The 18,890-nt window shown below is 37.2% G+C and overlaps 1 protein-coding gene across 2 annotated transcripts; it reads right to left on the bottom strand.

Moving 5' to 3' along the window:
• Positions 1–7,078: 7,078 nt before the first annotated feature.
• LOC122079120 (ABC transporter G family member 21) lies at positions 7,079–10,691 on the bottom strand. 2 transcript variants are annotated; one of them, XM_042645372.1, is made up of 5 exons: positions 10,390–10,691; positions 9,500–10,298; positions 8,997–9,188; positions 8,263–8,447; positions 7,079–8,015 (listed from the first exon to the last, which is right to left on the bottom strand). In XM_042645372.1, the coding sequence occupies exons 1-5, from the start codon at positions 10,540–10,542 to the stop codon at positions 7,362–7,364; spliced, it is 1,983 nt and encodes a 660-aa protein (XP_042501306.1). In that variant the 5' UTR covers positions 10,543–10,691; the 3' UTR covers positions 7,079–7,361. The 2 variants fall into 2 exon arrangements, with proteins under 2 accessions (XP_042501306.1, XP_042501307.1); XM_042645373.1 differs by having other exon boundaries at positions 8,263–8,441.
• Between the last annotated feature and the right edge of the window lie 8,199 nt (positions 10,692–18,890).

The following is an 18,890-nucleotide window of genomic DNA, read 5'->3' as shown; positions in this document are numbered from 1 at the left end:
TGTTAATGATGTTGTTAAGTTGTCCCTCTCAACTGAAGAGGATCGATGGAAGTGTTCTCTATCGAAGGAGGGGTATTTTCAACCAAATTAGATGTTAAATTCCTTTATGATTGACGTATTTCTATTGCTGATTAATTTACCGTAAAGAGGGTGGTTTGCAACATGCTGCCTCCTAAGTGGTGGAATTTTCTTTGGAAACTCCATGTTTACCCTAAAATTCAAGATGTTTTTCTAACTAGCGAAAACTTCACAATGGTATTCTTGTAAAGGATACTTTATACAAATGGTTTCCCATCGAGGACGTCAGTGCCTTCTATGCTTCTTATCTTGAATCTCTTTGACATCTTTTCTTTGAGTGTGAATTCTCAAAAGGAATATTGTTTGCTTGTCCTTTGGGGCTTAGACAGGAATATGTCCCATGTTCGTCCATTCAATCGTTTTGTTATACATGTTGTAATCTGATTTGTTATCTAAAACAGATAGGCGATGGTTTTTTATGTATTTTCCATTACCCTATATATATTTTTTATTTGGTTTCATAGGAATCTTGTTGTTGCTAAAGTTGGTAAGCCAAACCCTTTTCTCATTGTAAAACGGAAAGCAAATATAGATCTAGGGTACCTCGATAGTTTTCCTTGCAGCGGAATGGATTTGGTTGTTGTATGCATTGCTTCCCATGAACAGTCAACAGCGACGATCTCGCTAAATAAAGTTCCACCTTCCAAATCCAAGGATAGCAATGAAAATCCTTAGAAACACATAATTTTAATTTGGGAGAGACAGAAGAGAATAGAGAGAGAGAAAGATAGCGCTCTTGAGATTAGGTCAAAATTTTCCTTGTTTAATGTGTTCAGACCTGAATATTTATAGAAATCTGACCAATTAAAGTTTCTATTCCTTGGGCTAATCTGTTAGGATTTTTATGTGGGCTTAACTGATACCGATTGATCCATTGGGCCCAAGCAATTATAGACCCACTCTGATTAGGAAACTCCTAGCTCTTTCCATTGTGAGAGTGGAATAGGGTTTTAGGGATTCTATTATAAATAGAATACTGACGGTCCCTGCAGCCATTACTTTACTTAATGCCTTATTGGTTTTGGGAGCACGGCTTTCTCACAAGAGCAAGTGCACAGAAAGAAAGGAAAACCTAGAGTAAAAGGCTGCAGAAGATCTCAGTAGAAGGACTCCACTTGCGTAGTTCATTGTCATCTTCATGGGAATAATGTTTAACCACATGGGACAGAGGTTCATGATCTATGTTCATGGGACACAGGTACTTCTTTATTCCCATTTATGGTTCATGTCATGGTTGTCCCATTGATTATTATAGATATGGTAAATCTATATGGTTATGTATTTTAAGATGGGATACTTTATTGTTCTTGGTTTAGGGACTACACCTATGATTAATCTTTTATGAAAGGTTGATGATTCTTGTATTCTAAACATTATAGGGTTATTCATATGTTTAATATGGTAAAGAATCCCCAACATAATCTACCCCACATGAGCGCTTCACATGAACGGGGTCTATGACCCGATTTCTATTAACACTCATAGCATGTTAATCAGTGGATTTTTTTTACTTAAAGATCAGCCATTATGTATTATAATAACATGAGGAAAAAAATATATAGCAAAACCATTCAATAATCACGGACAGCCAAAACAGAATAAAAAAAACTCACAAATAGTGGGCTACTCTTCCGGCATTGCCATCAGTAGAACGAGCAGACCCACTGTTAACCGATGGATTATTGACTTAAACCTCACTAATTCTCTATGGACTAATACATCTACTATCCATATTCCAGATAAGATTGATCTCATTCAGCAATTTCTCCACCGCTACCCACTTTCTTTACATTGTCTAATCTTGATTTGTGCAGGGTTACCAAGGCCATACCCCTTGATAGATTCAAGATGGGCTTATGGCATTTTTTCACAGGGATGTCTTATTTCGATCCAATGCTGCCTGTTGCTGTCAAAAATCCCGTATGAGCTGACCTACATAAGCACAGACGGCAGAGGCCCAGAGCTTTGTCCGGGGTTAATCCTCCGACGCTCAAGTTAGGGTCGGCCGCACAATTTTCAGTAAGGGAGTAATGGTGGGGGTATTGATGCTTACCTCCTTCCTTCCTCTCGGGCCCTCTTATATAGCTCCTAGGGTTTAGGGTTTTCCCTTTCCTTCCAAGAGTCCTTCTCGGGTCCACCTTCTTCCGTCTTAGAGTTCCACTCGAATACGTCCATCCTTCTGGTGGGGAATATTCCCTTCATGTAAGCTACGTGATAGAGCATGATAGAGTCTTTGTACTCCCTATCTAGTGGGCGACACGTGTCCCGGTGGGCGACGCGTGTCCTCACCCTACTGAGCGATCGATTTGACCGTATCACTGCCATATGCTGGTAGGACAGGATTCAGAAGTGTTGGCTAGAGGTTTGCTCCAAGGAGTATTCGGACGATTTGGATGTATTCTCAAAGTCTATCAATGATCATCGGATTTTGGATGGTGTATTCAGACGATTAGGATGTATTCTCAAAGTCCATCAATGATGCTTCCAAAACCTACTGAAGGGGTATGGCCTTGGTCTTCATTTGGATATATCATTTCTTAAACCTTAGGTTCAGAATCTTCAGATTGAAGACCACCCACCAATTTCTATATTTCAGTTTTTGAGAAGCTTGGCTTATAAAGTTGTTGTAAAATAATACTCCCTTTTATATGTAAATGATATTGTTCATATTTAATGGTAATTATTTTATTGGTCATAAAAAAAATAAAAAAATAAAACAAAGTAATCGTAATTTTTGAAAATTATTATTTCAATAAGTTGAATTGTTGACAAAAAATTTCAATCATCAATACATAACTTTTTTGTAACAATCATCAGTACATAACATGTACAATATAATTAGCACAGTGGATTCTTTGGGTGCAACAGTCATTGTTCTCCTATTCTTGAGCTTATTAGATCAGTCACGCAATTCTTATATAACCAGTCTAGGGTTTTCGGCATTCCGGCATCAATCTCTTCTAAGATTGAATCTTTAATGTCTTTTTTCCTTTGGAAAGGTCAGGATGGTTCCAATTTTTTTTCACCCCATAAGTTGGGGCAATGTTTGCCTACCAAAGAATGAGGGTGGTCTTGGTCTTCGTAGAGGTGAGGAGTCTAATATTGTTGGTATTGTCAAGCTTATTTGAAAATTATTTCTAAAAGCAAGATGATTGAGTTTATTGGGTATATTCTAGATACCTTAGATTTGATTTAATTTGGACTGCCCTCTGCCTTACGGATGTTTCTTGGGCTTAGAAGAAAATTCTCAAATACAAGAGGCATCTTGTGTATGAAAATGTTAAGTCCTCCATTGATGATGGCTATGAAACCTTTCTTTATCTTGACAATTGACATCCTGATGGTATGCTTATTTTGAAATATGGGGATAGAATCAAACACGATGTTGGTTCTGATAGACTGACATAGTTTTACTCTATTTTGATGAATGAATCTTGGTTTCTTAGCCCTAGTAATTCCCTCTCTCTCATTGAGGTTTGGAGTATGCTTCCAAATGTTTGTTTTAGACCTCAAAGGTAGTAGTGATTTGGTGCAATGAGTTGTTAATTCTTCTAATAAGATATCCTTTGCTACCGCTTGGAACCTGGTGTATTTTAAAGCTCTAGTGTCCCTTAGTTTATGATTATTTGCTTTAGTTCTTTCATCCCTGGGCATTGTTTTACTGTTTGGAGACTTATGGTAGAAAGTTTGACCAACTCCCTCCCTACTAAGGGTGTTAATCGGTTTGGTTTCGGTTTAAACGGTGCAGATCGGTTCGATTCACATTTATTTGACTAAAACCATAACCGCACCATTTACTAAACGGTTCTACTTTCTGAAACTGTGACCGTTTAGTAAACGGTTTCGGTTTCCATGATTTCTAAACGGTGTCGGTTTCACAGTTTTAAACGGTTTCGGTTTCGGTTTATTCCATACGATTTGTAAAACGGTTCACAATCAATTTGTTATAACTTGCAACCATCTCTAAATTGAAGATCATAAGCTTATCAAAAAATAATTGGCAACCACAAATAAGAGATTCTATATTAACGATGGAATGTCTTTATTTGATAATCTAGTGTTATTTCTTTGCATGGCCCTTCTCATACATTTAGAACTAACATCATACAATATCCAAATCCAGCCTTCTACAGCATAAAATATTAAAATGACAGGTGGTTCAGGCAAAACACCCCATCTATGATAACATAATAATATAGTAATATATATGGATTACAAGTTCATGATCTAAAGCCTAAACTTGAACTGAATTGTAATAAATCATACCAAAGTAGGATGGGCACTTAATTTAATTGTTAATTGTTATACGGATTACTGCCCCTTCTTTATTTAATTGTTATACGGATTAATCGGATCGATTTAAACGATTTAAACGGTTTTAAACGGTTTTAAACGGTTTCAATTCGGTTTGAAACCAACGGGTTCCGTGGTTAAAACTGACCTAACCCATTTAGCTAATCAGACTGAAACTTGAAACCATAACCGCACCATTTACTTAACGGTTTTGCGGTTTCGGTGTAAACAGATCAGTTCGGTTTCAGTAAACGGTTTCGGTTACAAATTCACATCCTCAGTTCGGTTTTAGTAAACGGTTTTGGTTACAAATTCACATCCTTACTTCCTACCAAGGGTTTCTTCTTCGTAGAAATTAATTTATCCATAATTGTTGTGTTTGTGGGAACTCCTTGAAAATTGTGGAATATCTTTTATTCTCCTGTACCTTTTCCAATACCTTTTCCAAGTCTTTCTAGGGTGGTTTTCTTTCAAAATGTTGGCATGTTCCTAAAGTCCTTCCTTTTTTACATAGAATGGAGGTGGATTTCAAAAGTTTTTAACAGGTCTTTGTGTGATATGCTTAGTGAGTTGGCTTTTAGTGCAATTATTCACCATATCTGGTGGGAAAGAAATAATTCATTATGTCATATGTTAATGTTAGATAAAATAAAATAGCATAATGAGTATGTAATATGTAGTTTTCATGATGCTTTTATTGTATTATAGTTAATCAAATGTAGTCACATATGTGAGTATAGAATTTGCAACTTTGGGAGAATAATCAAAATTCAAGCAACTAGTAGAAAGACCGGTTGAACTTGAAAGAGTGGGTGCGTAACACATTTCCATCACCATAAACTGACGCTTATTACCTGAACTTTTAGCTAGACTATAATATATGGAATCATCCTAATCCTTCCCTCGATCAAAAATTGAGCCCCCCAACCGAGTCCTAGGCACTCATCCTAGGTGACGACTCCCCATCATGTTTTGCCACCCCATAGTAAACACAACCAATAGTGGGGAGACATAAAGGATCCAACCAAGGTCCATTGCACATACACTTGGGTCAGTGCATTTTGAGACATATGGATCCAGTTCTAGTGGCTTTATTAAATGCAGTAACTATGTTGTGATTTTGTATAAAGTATCTGTTTCGGTAGTCTTAAGTGGTTAAAGGTCATGTGGGATGTTCCAGTGAATTCCCATTGATGGAATATCTATTGACTTTAGTTGGAAGTCGGAATCAATCTGGATTTAGTATGTTTGATCATCATAGCATGTATTTTCAAACCACATCATTCCACCAGTGTAGCCTTGGTGGATAAGTGTGCAAGCACTTTGATGTGTAAGATCCTTTACAAAACAACATCCAAAATCTTATCCCAATTTTATGGGCCAGTCCTATATGGAGATTCTAAACAGCAAGGACAAGCGCAAAGACCCCATGCAAAAAAGATTGAAGAGTAATTATGGTTAATTATAATAAGTGATGTCTGTCAATCTGATGCACCACTACAAATCAACCACAGGCTTATAGCAACAGACTATACTAAGTTACCCCTGTCTACCTGAAGCACTACATAGATCGGTCAAGCCAAAGTGTCCTACATGCATTACGTCCACTTCTAAGATAATCCATCACCCAACCTACTTTTATAAAAGGGGTAATTAAATAATTAATTCTTGATAGACCCACTAAGCATAGAAGTAACGACTCGAACACAACTCCGCATTTCACATTTTCATCAAAAAGGAGTATATATCTCACATGGGTTAAGTGGTTTCAATTGAGATACCACGAAATGAGAAATTTGACCAAGATTTTGGCGAGACATCATAATCTCGTACAAGATTGTGTAGGATCCTTTGTCGACTTAAAATGTGACAACGCTTACACTTGGGTGTTTATATTCTTGCTTAGACCTGGGTGTATTTTTTAGGGCTTGTCACTTTCAACACTTCCCATTGGTCTGAATTCTTCTAATCCAAGGTTGGACTAATGAGTTCCTATTTCTCAAGTTAGAGAATGTAATGTTTTTATCAAGTCTGAGCTAGCATCTAGTCATTGTATAGGTATGGATTATTCGTTGAGTGTTGCTTGTTGGGCTTAGTTGGATGAAGTCCAATACAGGAGATTGTCTCCTTAATGTATAATGGGCTTTCTAGTTAATCTATTTAATGTGTAAAGCTTTGTACACTGTAGGCCTATTAACAACTAAGCTCATTTTAGGAGAGCCGTATATTTTGTATTTATTTTTTATTTTTTAAATAGGAGAAACATCAGTTGTTCTCAGTTTCACGATTGACCTTTGATCCTAGTCTATATAATGTTAGCAATGCCCATTAGTTGTTAAACTAACAATTGTATAGAGACTTGAGCAAACAAAACCGACGAGCAAGAGAAGAGCATTCAAGGAGATCTTCAAAAAACTATATGGATCTAAGTATGGTTCCAATCAATCTGTTATTATTGTTGTTGCTGTAGTTGTTGTGTTCATTGAGATGCCATATTGATCATGTGGAATAAATCTATCAAAGGAGCCATTAGGGTCAGGTGGGATTAGTTAAATCCGCCCCATTGGCATGTGTAGGCAGAACCATATCAGCTTAACACTTCCTACTCATAATCTCATATGATTTAACAAAAATATTAATATAATATGCTCATCAAATATGTTTATATAGTTTCAATTAATCAGAAAACCATCAGCACCAGTCTCAATTACCTATGAAAATGATTTCTCAGTTGTGTATGTGCCAGATAAAGAGATACAAATGACAGTCCTTAATATAAAGGCCCATACTAAATTTCAAGGCCCAGGATTAAAGCCATTTCCTGGGCCTTGACATTAAGGATGGGCCTTAATATTAGGGGGGTGGGGGGAGAAATAAAACAAGAGTCCCACAATTGAGATTTGTCTGTTAAGTAAATCATTCTTTGCAATGATCCTGATTTCACATTAATAACTTCTAATGAATTATTATAAATCTTCTTGTTATGATCATCAATGTTGCCTAATCCTTAAGGCTACATAAGCCATAAACCTGTACCCAACCAACATGACTCCTAATGCTGCTACATCAAATCCTATGTTATTGGGACCTAGATGCTTTATGCCAGGAAATTCCAAGGTCTTGCAATGGTGCCGCCCGAACTCGCCGCATTCATAATAGTCGTTGTCGGTATATTGGATGCCGATGAGAAGCTTATAGCAGTAGTAACTAAAGGAACAATACTTAATCCAAGCTATGAATGGAGGGATGTGTTGAATGTAGTATCCACCAGCTAATAGAAACACCAGCATTAACACAGAAGCTAAGGTGGTAGCTTGTTTCACTTCCATAAGGACAGCACCAAGGGCAAGGCCTAATCCTTGAGAGACTAAGACATTGTAGAGGATGGTCAAGAGTGTTAGCACAAAATTGATTGGGAAAGGCTTAAGCCCACCCATCCAATATGTGATGGCAACAAAGATGGTTGGTAGGACAAGCTCCATTGGTAAATCGCCGGCCGTTCGCGCAAAGTAGTAGGATGAAAGCCGGTACATCCCCGACGAGCGTTCCTTGATTAACATCGCTCTCTCTTGAGGGAAAGCAAATATGGCATTGAACATTGGAAAGAATCCCCAAAATGTGGAGAAGAAGAAGAGGAGACCCACCTGCATCATCAGAAATTAGACATAAAAGTGTCATTTGTTTTGTTTCTCTCAATTAGAATCTAGGCAGGAGGTTGGGCACATCGTTGGCTTTCCTGGAGCTAGCAGTTCAACCAATGGAGGGCTAAGATGAGAGGAATAGGGATACTTTCCCAAGGGGAGAGAAGAGAGATAGACAAAGTGCTTAGCACGATACTAGCATGCCCAGCCTTTTCCCTATTAGTAACGTTATAATGCTAGAAATTAATACCTGATCTTGTACGTGTGAAGGATCAGAATGCCACCATAGGAGACCTGAAAGAATGGAAACAGACAAGGCTTGGAAAACCCGGAGACCTGAGTAGGATTCATGCCTTCTCTCCTTTAAGCCTCTCACAAACAACACCTTCAATTGCTCACACCAGGTTGTGTTCCATTGCTGCTCTGAACCTGATACTATACACTTATCAAATGATAAATCGAATTGGATACTAATAAGATAGTACATTTACATATTGATAGATCACATGTCAAATTTTAGACCAAAAGTCAATCATATGCACACTTAATACTTATTCCATTTATTATCACATCTCTTCTAGTTTTAAAATGTTGTCTTCCTATGTAATGAACTCTCTTCTAAACTAAAGCATGACGTGTAAATGGGAAATTTTGAGATCTAGTTATCCATGAAATTTGAATCCAATCTGATCTCACATTTTTTGTAGGCCCCCAAACTACAAAACCTTTTCAATTTAATCATGGATTACGATTAGGCATCCTGACTCAACCAATGAAAAGGGTTGAGATGCAAGAGCCATAGAAGTCATTTTCGAAGAAGAGAATGACACAAGCAGCGTACTTAGCCTTTTTCCCTTGAATTATATGGAGTCCCCAAAAAATCTCATCGTCTAAAGTCAAATCACTGAGAGGAGGGGGTGGGGGGAAGAAATTTAATCCTCTCACATGTTATCACAAAAACAGAAACAGAAAGTGATCACTTACCCTTGCTGTAAGATGTGGGTGGTAGAGAAGTATTTTGATCCCCATAATTTCCACGGATCTCAGCCTTCAAGTTGTCATTTAGATTCTTTTTGTACGATGATATCAATAACTTTTTTATAGAATTTTGATCATCACTTTCTGATCTCCCATGATTATCATATCTATCACCTTGTTTCATATCAGGACCCACACCTGCATCCAAAACCATCCATCAATTCTCTTCTATAAAAAGCCAAAATTAAAAGATAAAAACAGATATACTCGTCGCCAGCGTAGGACATGTTCTACATTAGCAGAACCTCTTTAACAGTTAACAGTTAATGCATGCACGCGCGTGAACGGTGAAAGCGATAGATACACGTGGCATAACCACCACGATACACGTGTCATACACAGTACAATGGTTGTTCAACGGTAACCCAACTGATGAAACGAAAAGGGCATATTGGTAATTTTCCTAGAAACTGATGGACAGACCAGATTATGTGAAGAGAGTGCCATACCGTTAGCAAGATCTAGCAGAAAATCAGCCGGGTTAACGAGGTCCATTCGGGGCACATAACCAATAGACCCGAAATACTCCATTACCCGACTTGCAGTGCCACTATATATCGGGTGCCCGTCCGTCAACACAACCAACTTGTCAAACATCCAATACAACCGGCTCGACGGTTGGTGTATCGTCGTCACCACCGTCCTTCCACCTCTAGCCAGCCCTTGCAATGTCGCAACGATGCGTTGTGCGGTGGTCGAGTCGAGCCCGGAAGTTGGCTCATCCAGAAGCAGAAGACTCGGGTTAACAAGCATCTCCTGTCCAATACTGACCCGTTTTCGTTCTCCACCCGACAACCCACGCAAAAGAACCCCTCCCACGATACTGTTACGACACCTGGTTAAACCGAGTTCCAAAATGACCAACTCGGCTTGCTCCACTTTCTCTGCCCTTGTTAGCTTATTGGGTAACCTTAACAAAGCCGTATACGTTAGCGTCTCCAGCACCGTGAGATGCGGGTATAACACGTCATCTTGGGTCAAGAACCCGGTTTTCCGCTTAATTGACCCGGAAAAGGGTTGCCCGTTGTAGGTTATGCTGCCGGAGATTTTCCCAGGAAGCCTTCCGGCAAGTGCAGTTAGGAGAGTGGTCTTGCCACTACCCGACGGTCCGAGCATGGCGAGGAGCTCACCTGGCTGGACAATTCCACTCACTCCGCTGAGTACGACCCGGTCCGGCTTGGAATCGGTTGATCCAAAGCAATTTCCTCTGGTTGTGGGTAGCTTAATAGTGTAAGCCACATCTTCAAACTGCATAACATGAATGTATATACACTTCTCAATGCTCCATACTAACAAATGCTTAAGAGCCTTAAAACATTAAAACACATATATATACTACCTTGAGAGTCACAGGCCTTAATGACCCACGTAATATAGAGCATCTAGCTATGGTAGCCTGAACTTGTTCAGACATCCCATCCTCCAAACGTGAGCTTCCAGGGACAATAGGGGACTTTCCTGTGATGCCCATCTCTTGTTCAGGGGGCATCATCTATGGAGATCAGTAAAGAGCAAAGAAACAAATGGGTTTTGAGATTTGAGTCTCTTTTAGAGAGAGAGAGAGAGGATAAGGATGAAGATGGAAGGGAGGAGAAGAGAACTGAGAAGCTGAAGCTTAAATGGCCAAATTAGGGAAGGGTGAGATGCATGGACAAAGGGGGTCATGTGAGCTTTTTAAAGTGAAGGAAGGCACGGGAAGAAGACCGACCACCTGACCCACTAAGACACAAATCTTAATTAAACAGTGTTGAAGTAGAAAAGAGAGATACACCACTACACTACACCACACCACACCACAGGCACAAGGGTGATGGGGGGAGACTTATTAATTAGGACATGACCTTTTCCCATATTCTTGCTTAGTTATATAAATTAATTAGAAGAATTAATGTTAAGTGATTGAATGCTGGCTTTTCCCTAACCCTGGTCGCCCCTTCTCTTTCTCCACTTTGCTTCTATTACTTGTATGTTGTATATGCTTTTCTTAATTTCTCATGATTTCATTTTGGAAGAGAAGGTATCTCCTTTTTTAGAAGTCTTAAAAGAGAAAGTACTATTGGTTCCTCTTGGCTATAATACGTGTCCTTTGTTCATTTAAGATAGAGAGATAGTGGCTAAGATTGCGTCTTGTTTCCTGAAAAGGCTTTGTTGATGGTGGTGTCTGCGTCAAGGAAGGTTCTCTCTCTCTCTCTCTCTCTCTCTCTCTCTCTCTCTCTCTCTCTTTTACAAGTTTTAAGAAACCATGAGGCCAAAAGAAGAAATAAAATTTTACACGTTAAAGACTGAGTCTTCCTAATAAAGAAGTCAATAAAAATTTTTTATTTTCATAAAATAAAAGTGAAAGTACATGATTCTAAATAGAATGCAAAATGAATAATATTAGTTATATAAACTATACATGGTAGCTTCAATCAGCTCCAATCAATATATGCTATACATGGTAGCCTCAACTAGAATCAATTAGCTCCAATCTGTTATTTTTGGGATCCCTCAATCACCTTCAATCTTGAATCCTTTGTATATATAGTTACATACACAAAGGCCATTGTGTATATATGTGTGTGATTCAATCAATAGACACACAATCAACTCCAATCTGAGATCTGGACTCAATTGTATATATGGTGTATATTTTCTTTTTTGCTTTATTCTCATTATGATTCACACACCAAAAGCCCCACAAGTGAAAGTATTCACTCCAAAATTATCAAATAATTCAATAAACTCAACAAACTTAGTCTTATCCCAACGAAATGGGGTCGATTATAAAAATCACTCGTGGATGAGGATATAGACCAATACTTAATTGTTAAATTCAATAACCAAATGGTCCCAACTATCTTCAATAGCCTCCATTAGTTCACCCATTAGAATGGTTGAGAATGTAGGTGATTCAGAGGCAGCATGTAGCAATATGCCCCTATAATCATGGAAAATAAACCCAATTCCTCCTTTGGTGCCATCAGATATAAAATTTAGCTTTTGTAAATCCTAGCACGGGTGGATGCCATAAGCTTCTCTCTCTCTCTCTCTCTCTCTCTCTCTCTCTCTCATGTGAAAGAACAAGATTTACTTATATTGAAAGAAATTGAAAGAAAAACTGTTATATTAACAGAGAAAAACAGTACGGTTATATTTTTATTATCTTCACTGACCTTGATTAGTGTATGAAGAATCTAAGATTATCAACTAATTTACTCACAAATAGGTATAACTATTTAAGATATAACGACTGAATTATCTTGTTTAATGTCTTATATATACTACAACCATGTGCTTGTATATGAGGAAAATGAGATTATCCCCTAGTTAACTCACAAATACATATAGCTAAACAATATATAACATTGAATTAGCTTGCTTGTGCAGGATTTTCCTCGGAGAGAAACATATAAATCATATCATCCAATTAGGTGATCCCATTGGTGCAGATGTTTTGTGCCTCCTTTTTTTTTTTTTTTTTTCTTGGTAACTGGAAATTTAATCAAATTGATGTGAAGAATTCATCGATGAAGATCACAATGTGCCTGAATTTATAGACTAAACTATCAGACACATCAGTAACAGAACCCTCCTTACTAAGGTATCAACTAAGCCATATTATGACACCTTAGGAACAAACTGAAAATTACAAGACTCAGGATATGGATGAACATACCATGAATAATTCTAATTATGATCTGTTAATTTAGATTTTAGTTTTGCCAAAAAAAAAAAAATTCTGTTAATTTATTTTTCTAGTAAATTCATGTCACCCTTCTTCAAAACCACAAAGAGAAAAGGGCAACTCATCATTATGGCTAGCTAGGGTCTCACTCCTTTACACTGGTGGACGCATCCATGTGTCCAAATTGATCCTATCCACATGAATATATGAATCAATTGTACATAGCTAGCCATCTTAGTCATCAAACTTTTTTCCTAAATTATGAATGCTATTGGCCCCAAAATGAAAGCTAACAGTATATAATTGGGTGTCGTGGTCAACCCATCAATTGTTTATCTTTTTTTAATTAATATTGAAGAGTCCAAATTGTTCCACTTGTACATCTAAGTTGTAAAGGAGTGAACCTCAGCATTGTTCCATTATGCGGTGCCGCCCCAATATTGTAGACTGCCCTTGTAGTTATTCCAATAAATTTATTTTAATATTATTATTATTATTTGGGTAGTTAAGAAAGAATATAAGAACTACATGTGTGCATTAACCAGGAAAGATAATAACTAAACCAAGAAAATGACTTCCTTAATTAGAGCTAGCTTACTTTGTCATTCTAATCCTTTCTCAATTTAGAGATCTGATGAGACTAAAGGTTTATCCATGGCTCATGTCTCTATCCTCAACTAAAGGTTGTTGTAAACCTGGCCCTAGTTATTTCTTAATAGGCACATGCAAAAGTTAGATTACTTCAGGTAATCTTCTAAAGTGAAGCCTTTTCCAACCTATTTATCATCTCATCAATCCAACCATTACAAAACATCTAAGCTTTACAAAAGTGATAAACTTGGCTGTCATTACTATAGCCGTACAATTGGTGAGCCTCTACCATTTTATAAAATGAACTTTTTTTTTTTTAATGTATAATTTTTTTATTAAAAAAAAGAGCAAAGTACAACATCAACACCAATAAAGACAACTCGAAAGATCACAGTACCAACATCGAAACCAATGAAGGCAACCCTAATTAGGGAGATACCCTACAAACAAAAGATCAAAATCAGAATTTAAGGATGATGCATAAGAAGCCAGGGTGGAGGGGGAAATCATAAAATGATGATACATCAAAGACCGGAGAGGGAAAAAATATCCTTAAAATGATGGTACACAAGAAGCTGGCGTGGAGAGAGAAGAAGGATGTCCCAACTTGTGGTTAGATGCCTATTTCTCAAAGTGGCTAGACATGATAAACGCCTATTTCTGATTTCAAAAGTGACAACTTCTCAAAACTATTCTACAATGCGTGATGGAGGCTCATCTTTTTTTATTTCTTTCCCACCAAACATGATAAATCACAACATTAAATGTAAGCTTTCAAATATAATCACCGATTGACTTATCATTATTTATTTTTATTTTTTTTTCAATCCGCATGCATCTATTCCCTATGAAATTAAAGGATTTTTTTCTTTTTTTTTATGAGGCCACACTTACCAAGGACCTCCTTCTAAACATATCACAAGAAATAAAAGAAAGAAGCTAGTTATCGACATTTTCTAGAGTTCCAGCATAAACAAAAATTAGGGATTGATAAATTTCTCTTAAGAAGGAACTTGAGTAGAGAGAGACAAAATTAGAACACGTCGAGTAGTGAAACGTCCAGGAATATTTGAATTGAACCAGACAATCATATCCCAAGAATACTTTAGAGATTTTGAACTAATCAAATTTCAGACAAAGGTAGAGCTAAATTTCCTTGAAGAGTTTGGACGCCATAGTACAAAGTCTCCATTGCCTCAAGGTCTCATTGGAGTATAAGAGAGAGAAAATCAAGCCTCAATTAGATTATTGAAAATATTCACATCTGGGCACCAAATGTCATCTCGAATAATGGATGAAACTTTAACCATTCTATCAGAACCAGCATCATATCTTTTAGGATTCTTCCTATTTAAAAATAAGCACACCCCATTTGAATACCAGCTGTCATACCAAATCCATCAAACATAACTTTGATTTGCCATGTGATCAAAAATCATCTCTCAGATATGCACCATTACTTCTTATACTATAAAGTATGTGAGTTGATCTAATTCCTCTTACTAAAATCAGAAAAAGTTAAATAAACTTCTTGTTTACTCATTGGGCAGGGAAGTTTAGGCCAATTAATAGGAATGTCCTCTTATTGGGAGCATAAAGAAATATTTTCTCTACCTGAACCGAACCATTTAATGGATTGGGGCCAGGAAGAGACAACTCCATTAAGCATCACCATAGCTTGACCCACTCAAGAATCAAGATGTTCAACCAAATAAGTTCTACATTACTATAGTTAGCTTGTCATTTACAAAACAGAAAAGAGAAATACTTGTGCTGGACTTGGGTTCTTAGGGAAAGAAAGTGTGGGGGGCAGAAACACAAATAATATAGACACGTTTAAGAGGCATAGATGACTCATTCTACTTAGTGGGCTTATGTTCCATTATGCCTTACATAGGTAGCAGAGAAAGTGACTCTCTCTTATTATTGTTCTCACCTCCAAAGTCTTCTAGGTAGTTGGTGCTGCACCACCAGAAAAATAAGAAAAAGAAATTAAAAAATATGGTCATTGGGAGGTGATTGAAGCTAGCTGTCTATTTCATTTGGGTCCTCCTCAAGTAACTTGTTATGTTATGGTTTACCTCTAAGCCTGACGTTTGATTGGTCGGCCATGGACATGACCAATATAAAAAAAAATCATTTTGTTTAGATATCTAAGGGAGGGGGAGGGGGGAGGGGGAGGGGGAGGGGGGTTGTGGGTGGAGGTGGCCAATTTGTCAATGGTGAAGTTTGGTTTATTTTGACTTGAAAGTCACATTGAATCAGAGCACCATGGGCAATGGAGAAGAGCTCATCCCATGAATTTGAATATTGTGCTTGATGATACAAAGCTTAGGATTCAACCCAACATTATGAGCTATGACAAAAAAAGAAATGGAAGGGATGCTTTTAAGAGACAGATTCAGAAGTCAAGTAAGAACAAAGTGATGAGAAAGGAAAAAAAAAATATATTTAAAATAATAAAGTGGCATACATTCAGTTCACATGAGAAGGGTTGGGTAGTGTCAAATACATTGTCAGTTGTCATCCAATGGAGGGTCTCGAGCTACCAAACGATATCACAGAAACAAAAAGTGATTCAACTAGTTAAATATCTATATCTAAATGGGTCTTTTAACACTGACACTATACCTGATCATCACAGTAGTTTTCAAACTTGAATAAACTTAGAAAACACTTGCTAATGATGTATATAATGGATAGGAATGGGGACAACTAAAGTGATTATAAAATTTTAAGATAATGTAGTTGTTTAAAGAATACATTTTATCTGTGTTCGGTATGTATTCTGAGGTGTAAAAACAGAAAATAATTTAGTTCCCAAATGTGTTATAAATGCAAAATCTATTTTTCGGAGAACACATACAAACAGAAAAGAAATGAGTTCTAGAATGTGTTATAAACCCAAAATCTATTTCTGAGAGAACACATACGAAACACACAGTTTTAGACTTTTTTTTTTTTTCTTCCTAAGGGTAGGGAAGGGAAGTAGGTAACAGGCAGGGCTAGTGTTCCTCATCCTGGCCCCTAAATTATTGAACGTAGTAGGATGAACTTTGTAGAATAAGTCAAATGCGTATCGAGTAAATTTGCTACGAACCAGGGCAAGACTGAATCTCTTTATCTAGGTTGATTTCATGTTATAATTTGATTCTTGCAATAGTGAATGTCATCATTAATTCATTCCCCTTATTTATGAAAGTCCTACATATTTCTTCTCAATCCAACCGAAGGGTCAGATTCTGTGAGTTAAGAGGTTCTTTCTTCATCATGGGTGAAGGAAAACTTGGTCCACCGAGGATTGATGACCCTGGTATCTTTGTTTACTTGGTGTGCTTCCTCAAGGCTGCAAGTATTACTTATTAATGGCTGATTACACTATCAAACGTATTGGTTGTCGTTGACACCCTCATCTCCCCTCACCACCCCTTGACAGCATGTACTAAAATGAGGCCAATCAAAGGTGGTCCATATGTCAAGGAAGTCTCACTTCTTTAGCATAAACCCTTCCCAAAGCAATTGTAAAATATGTCTTTTTTTTCCTAATTTGCTAGTTATTCAAGGAGAGAAGAAAGGGAAGGGTAGACCCAGAAAGGATACAAAGAGTAAGCACTAACAGTAGGACGCCTCAATTTGTACAAAATTACAGAGTTTACAAAAAAAGGTTTTACTGCCTAATAATGCAAAGGGAAAACTAGGGTCTTACTTTTCAAAATTCATTATTGATACTTAAAAAAAAAAAATTGTTTTACATTTATTTTGTCTTGTAATTGTTTATTTTCTGATTTTTTTTTTTCCTCATATGTACATCTAGGAAATTGCTCCCAAAAGAAATGTTGTTTTTTTTTTTTTTTTTCTAAAGGATCAGCCTAACTTACAATGTCTCATGGGACTTTGAACTACAACCAGTAAAAGGGAGAGGCTAGAGGGGAGAGAAGGTGCCTCAAATCAAATCTAAAGAGGTGAGAATCAAAACTCGTGATCTCCTAGGATGCCTGCATTCTAGTGGGAAGACACTAATCAACTGTGCTAGCCTTTGTCATCCTGAAATGCTGATTTCAGATCACTTCTCTTCGATCCTCTTAATTTTTAAGAATGAAACTTCTATTACGAAAAGTGGTAGTGACCCTCATTCCACAATGTAAAATATTAAAAAGAGGAAAAAACTAGTAGGGTATTGAAGATCATAGAGACATTTGCAAAAGAATTTTTTTTTATTTTTTTTTGGTAGATTTACTAAAGAACATTTCATTACATATAGTTAGCACTTGAGCTCCCTAAATGATTGCTGCTCTATTAGTCAGAAAATTATTAATTTCCATTTATTTTGGTGTTGAAGTGGGTGTTCAACTTCGAGGGCCATTTCTTCCACATGCATGGCAGGTCAAAATCGGGCCAAATTTTAGTGAAAGGTCAATGTCTTTCTCGCTCATAAGATTGTAGTTCTATTGCATTCTGACTTCTACATTGTCGCATATTAGCTGGATAAAGGTTTGCATTTTATTTTAGGGGAAGAGTTTCTTATAGGGGCAATGTAAGAAGAATTCTCCACATTACATCAATTAGGGGTTGAAAAATAATATTATTCATACAGGGTCGGTTCACATGAGACCTTATGATCATAATAGGAGAGAAAATGTCAATGTGGATTACACTATTTATTATGTGAGAATTGTATACTGAAATATGTAAAAGAACAATGGAACAATCTTTTTCTCTTTATTTTGTCATAATTATTTTCTTATTCATCCAATATACATAGGTAATTACTAAAGAAATATACTTCATGGTGGGTCTTAGTGCTATGAAATTTGGCTTTGGGACTATGAAATCTGGCATGTGACATCTATGTCAATAGTTCTACCCTAAAAAAAAAAAGGCGTGAAAATCATCTACAGCCACTGCACCGTTGTAATGAGCATCAGATGGCTGGAGCCCCTTTTGCCAGATACTATTAGTCGTTAAATACTCACTGCACCCCACCGGTCGCTGCAGACAATCTGAACCCAGAAAAAAGGTCTTCTATACCAATAGGCTTTTGGTCGAATGGTTTAATTGTGCCATTACCCTACAAGAGGCAAGTCCTAGGTTTTCTAGCCCTATCATCTGAACCTCAAAACTTTGCTAGGACAAGGCTCACATGACTGATTTTCCCTTGCTCTCCCTGACAACCTGAATCCGCTCTGGCCCACCCTAAGCCCAAACAGGGCTTAGGCCAAGTTTTTTTTACCCTAAGGGTAGGTTAGGGTTGAAAAACCCCAACCTTGGGTCAGAGTTGGGTCGGGCTCGGGTTGAGGCCTTAGCCTAGCCCAACCAGACCCAACTTGGCCTAAAACTAAACCCTAAAATTTTATATTAAAATTTAGGACTCCTATTGGTATTTTATTTTTCTATAATTTTTTAATGTATAAGATATGAATGGTAAAAATATGTTATCAAGGTTAGTCCAACCATTGTAAAAGCCAAGGGGCAAGGTCAACCCAACCTAGCTCAGTCCAACCCAACTGGCCTGACAAGGCCAATTAGGGCCGAATTGGATTGATATGAATCCGACAAGATTGAATTAGGTCTGGCTTGAATTT

The sequence above is a fragment of the Macadamia integrifolia genome, chromosome 5, assembly GCF_013358625.1.
Source record: "Macadamia integrifolia cultivar HAES 741 chromosome 5, SCU_Mint_v3, whole genome shotgun sequence".
Classification (NCBI taxonomy): Eukaryota; Viridiplantae; Streptophyta; class Magnoliopsida; order Proteales; family Proteaceae; genus Macadamia; species Macadamia integrifolia.
Note: the sequence above shows the minus strand (reverse complement) of the source record. Positions and strands in the feature narration are given on the sequence as shown.

What these genes read in the sequence shown, in the direction of transcription:
- LOC122079120 (XM_042645372.1), bottom strand. Translation starts at nt 10,542, where the DNA reads ATGATGCCCCCTGAACAAGAGATGGGCATCACAGGAAAGTCCCCTATT. An exon ending in TAAGGCCTGTGACTCTCAAG is followed by an intron (nt 10,299 to 10,389) that starts GTAGTATATATA and finishes CATGTTATGCAG; the next exon opens with TTTGAAGATGTGGCTTACAC. An exon ending in CTTCACACGTACAAGATCAG is followed by an intron (nt 8,016 to 8,262) that starts GTATTAATTTCT and finishes CTGATGATGCAG; the next exon opens with GTGGGTCTCCTCTTCTTCTT.